The 1970-nt window shown below is 43.3% G+C and overlaps 1 protein-coding gene across 1 annotated transcript in view; it reads left to right on the forward strand.

The window, feature by feature from the left end:
• Positions 1–1970, forward strand: part of gch1 (GTP cyclohydrolase 1) — a 15464-nt gene that overhangs the window by 10488 nt on the left and 3006 nt on the right. The window contains exon 3 of the mRNA XM_031848697.1: positions 1127–1182. Within this exon, the coding sequence (XP_031704557.1) occupies positions 1127–1182 (56 nt within the window). The remainder of the gene's footprint in view (positions 1–1126; positions 1183–1970) is intronic.

The raw sequence follows: 1970 nt of genomic DNA on the forward strand, positions 1-1970 counted from the left end.
GAGAATTAGAGCCTAAAGACATCAATGATTCTCCAGCTGACGACTCCATCTCTTCCTCCTCTTGTCTTTTGTTTGTCCACCTGCTCCGCTCTCATCTTCGTCTTCTGTTGCTGCCGTCTTTTTCCTGCTGCTTCCGTCACATCGATCATATAAGAACGACTTTACACCACAAGAGCTCACAACTTAAAGTACACTTGAGGGAAAACATCTGCCTTCTCGTATTTTAAAATAAAAGGCAGTTTGAGGTACAGGTGACTTACTTACTGTGTAACAATTACAACAATTGAACTAATAATAATACATTTTAATATGGAAGTGCTTTTTAAAAATCTAGATAATAGAGAGAAATATTTACACAGAAATAAACAATATCACAATTTCGACAGGCATGGTTCGATAAAGTGGTTCGATAACTCACCAAACTAACTCAACGTGTGGGTTGGAAGAGGAAAACACTTGTGGAACGGTCATGAGGTCATGGAGTCATCCCCTGAGACATGAACGGCCACCGTTAATTTAATGGAAATCTAGCCAGCAGTTTTCTGAGTGTTGGTCAAAGGGGGAAAATGTTCCCCTGAATAAATGACTCAGAGTAGAACCGACATTGAACTGCTTTCCGCAGTCATTTAACTAGTAGATAAGAAAATGGAGATTGCCGTTTTAGTCGTTACCGCAAAACTTCACCTCAGTGAGTCTGCGACTTGCCGTGAGTCTGTTTAGTTTATACGGAAGTGAGCCCGCTGCAACGGGTGCAATAACAACGGTACACATAAAGATGGCCGCCTCTCTGACCATTCATCTACGTTGATTTGAATGGAATGTCTCTTCCGTTCTAGTCCTTTCTTTATTTCTATGGTCTGAGTGCAGCCCAAAACATCAGGATTCATCCTCTGGGGACTATGAATGTCAGGATGTTTTACTCCAGATTTAGTTTCACTCAGAATAATGTTGTTTTTGCTTTTCATTAACAAAGACCACCCCTCCAAAATAAGAGTATCCCTTGGTATAAATGGCGGTGCTCACATGCATCTGCTTCCATGAGCTACTGCACCACCTGTCTCGCTTTAGGGGAAACAGGTTCAACGCATATAAAATATCTGATCTTGAACTTTCTCCCTGGGTGCAGGTTCACATCGGTTACCTCCCCAATAAGAGAGTTCTGGGCCTCAGCAAGCTGGCCAGGTGAGTAAATGTACTCTCAATTATGTGCATGTGTGAGAGAGAGTGAGAGCTAGTGTGTGATTAAGCAGATTATTAAACTGTGTGTGTGTGTGTGTGTGTGTGTGTGTGTGTGTGTGTGTGTACTAGCGTAGAATCTGATCCCACTGACCCCAATACCTCCAGGCTTATTGCACTAACACCCCTTACTATCCCGGTACTGAACATGCTGACTCACATTGCGATTGGAACTAAAAGCTCTGTCCTGGTCGAGCTGAGAGAAAGCAAAGAAATATTACAGAGATGTAAGAATGTTTCAAAGGAAAATCTGGTTTCATACCACTTTGGTCTTATTTCCATAGTTTTTTGGGCTGAGATCTGGCGACATGGCAGAAGGAAAACAGTAAAATTATCACCCAAACCATCTGTTGTAAACATCCATCACACTTTACAGACTGACCTCCTGGTTCACATCTGAACTACCCTTTGCTAAGTCCCGCCCCTCGAACGCAGTCGGGCCAATCATAGCGTAGCATCATTCCAGCTCTGACCAGGGTCCAAAAACTATGCGTCTCTGCTCCACAGACTCATCAATGGTTTCAGATGTTCTTCATGTTCAGGCTGGTTTGGTGGATTTGCAGCTCTTCGTGGTTAAACGTTGTGTAATAGTGATACTCGTTACTCGGAGAGGTTGGGAGGAGATACACATTTATAAAACGTTATGTTTCCACCAGGCGGCAACCTCCGGTTCTGCCGAGTGAAGCGAATGAGGAAGTGTCTTAAAGCTGCATTCTCTCTAGTGTCCACCAGGG

The sequence above is a fragment of the Anarrhichthys ocellatus genome, unplaced genomic scaffold, assembly GCF_004355925.1.
Source record: "Anarrhichthys ocellatus isolate YVR2014 unplaced genomic scaffold, GSC_Weel_1.0 scaffold8, whole genome shotgun sequence".
NCBI classification, from domain to species: Eukaryota; Metazoa; Chordata; class Actinopteri; order Perciformes; family Anarhichadidae; genus Anarrhichthys; species Anarrhichthys ocellatus.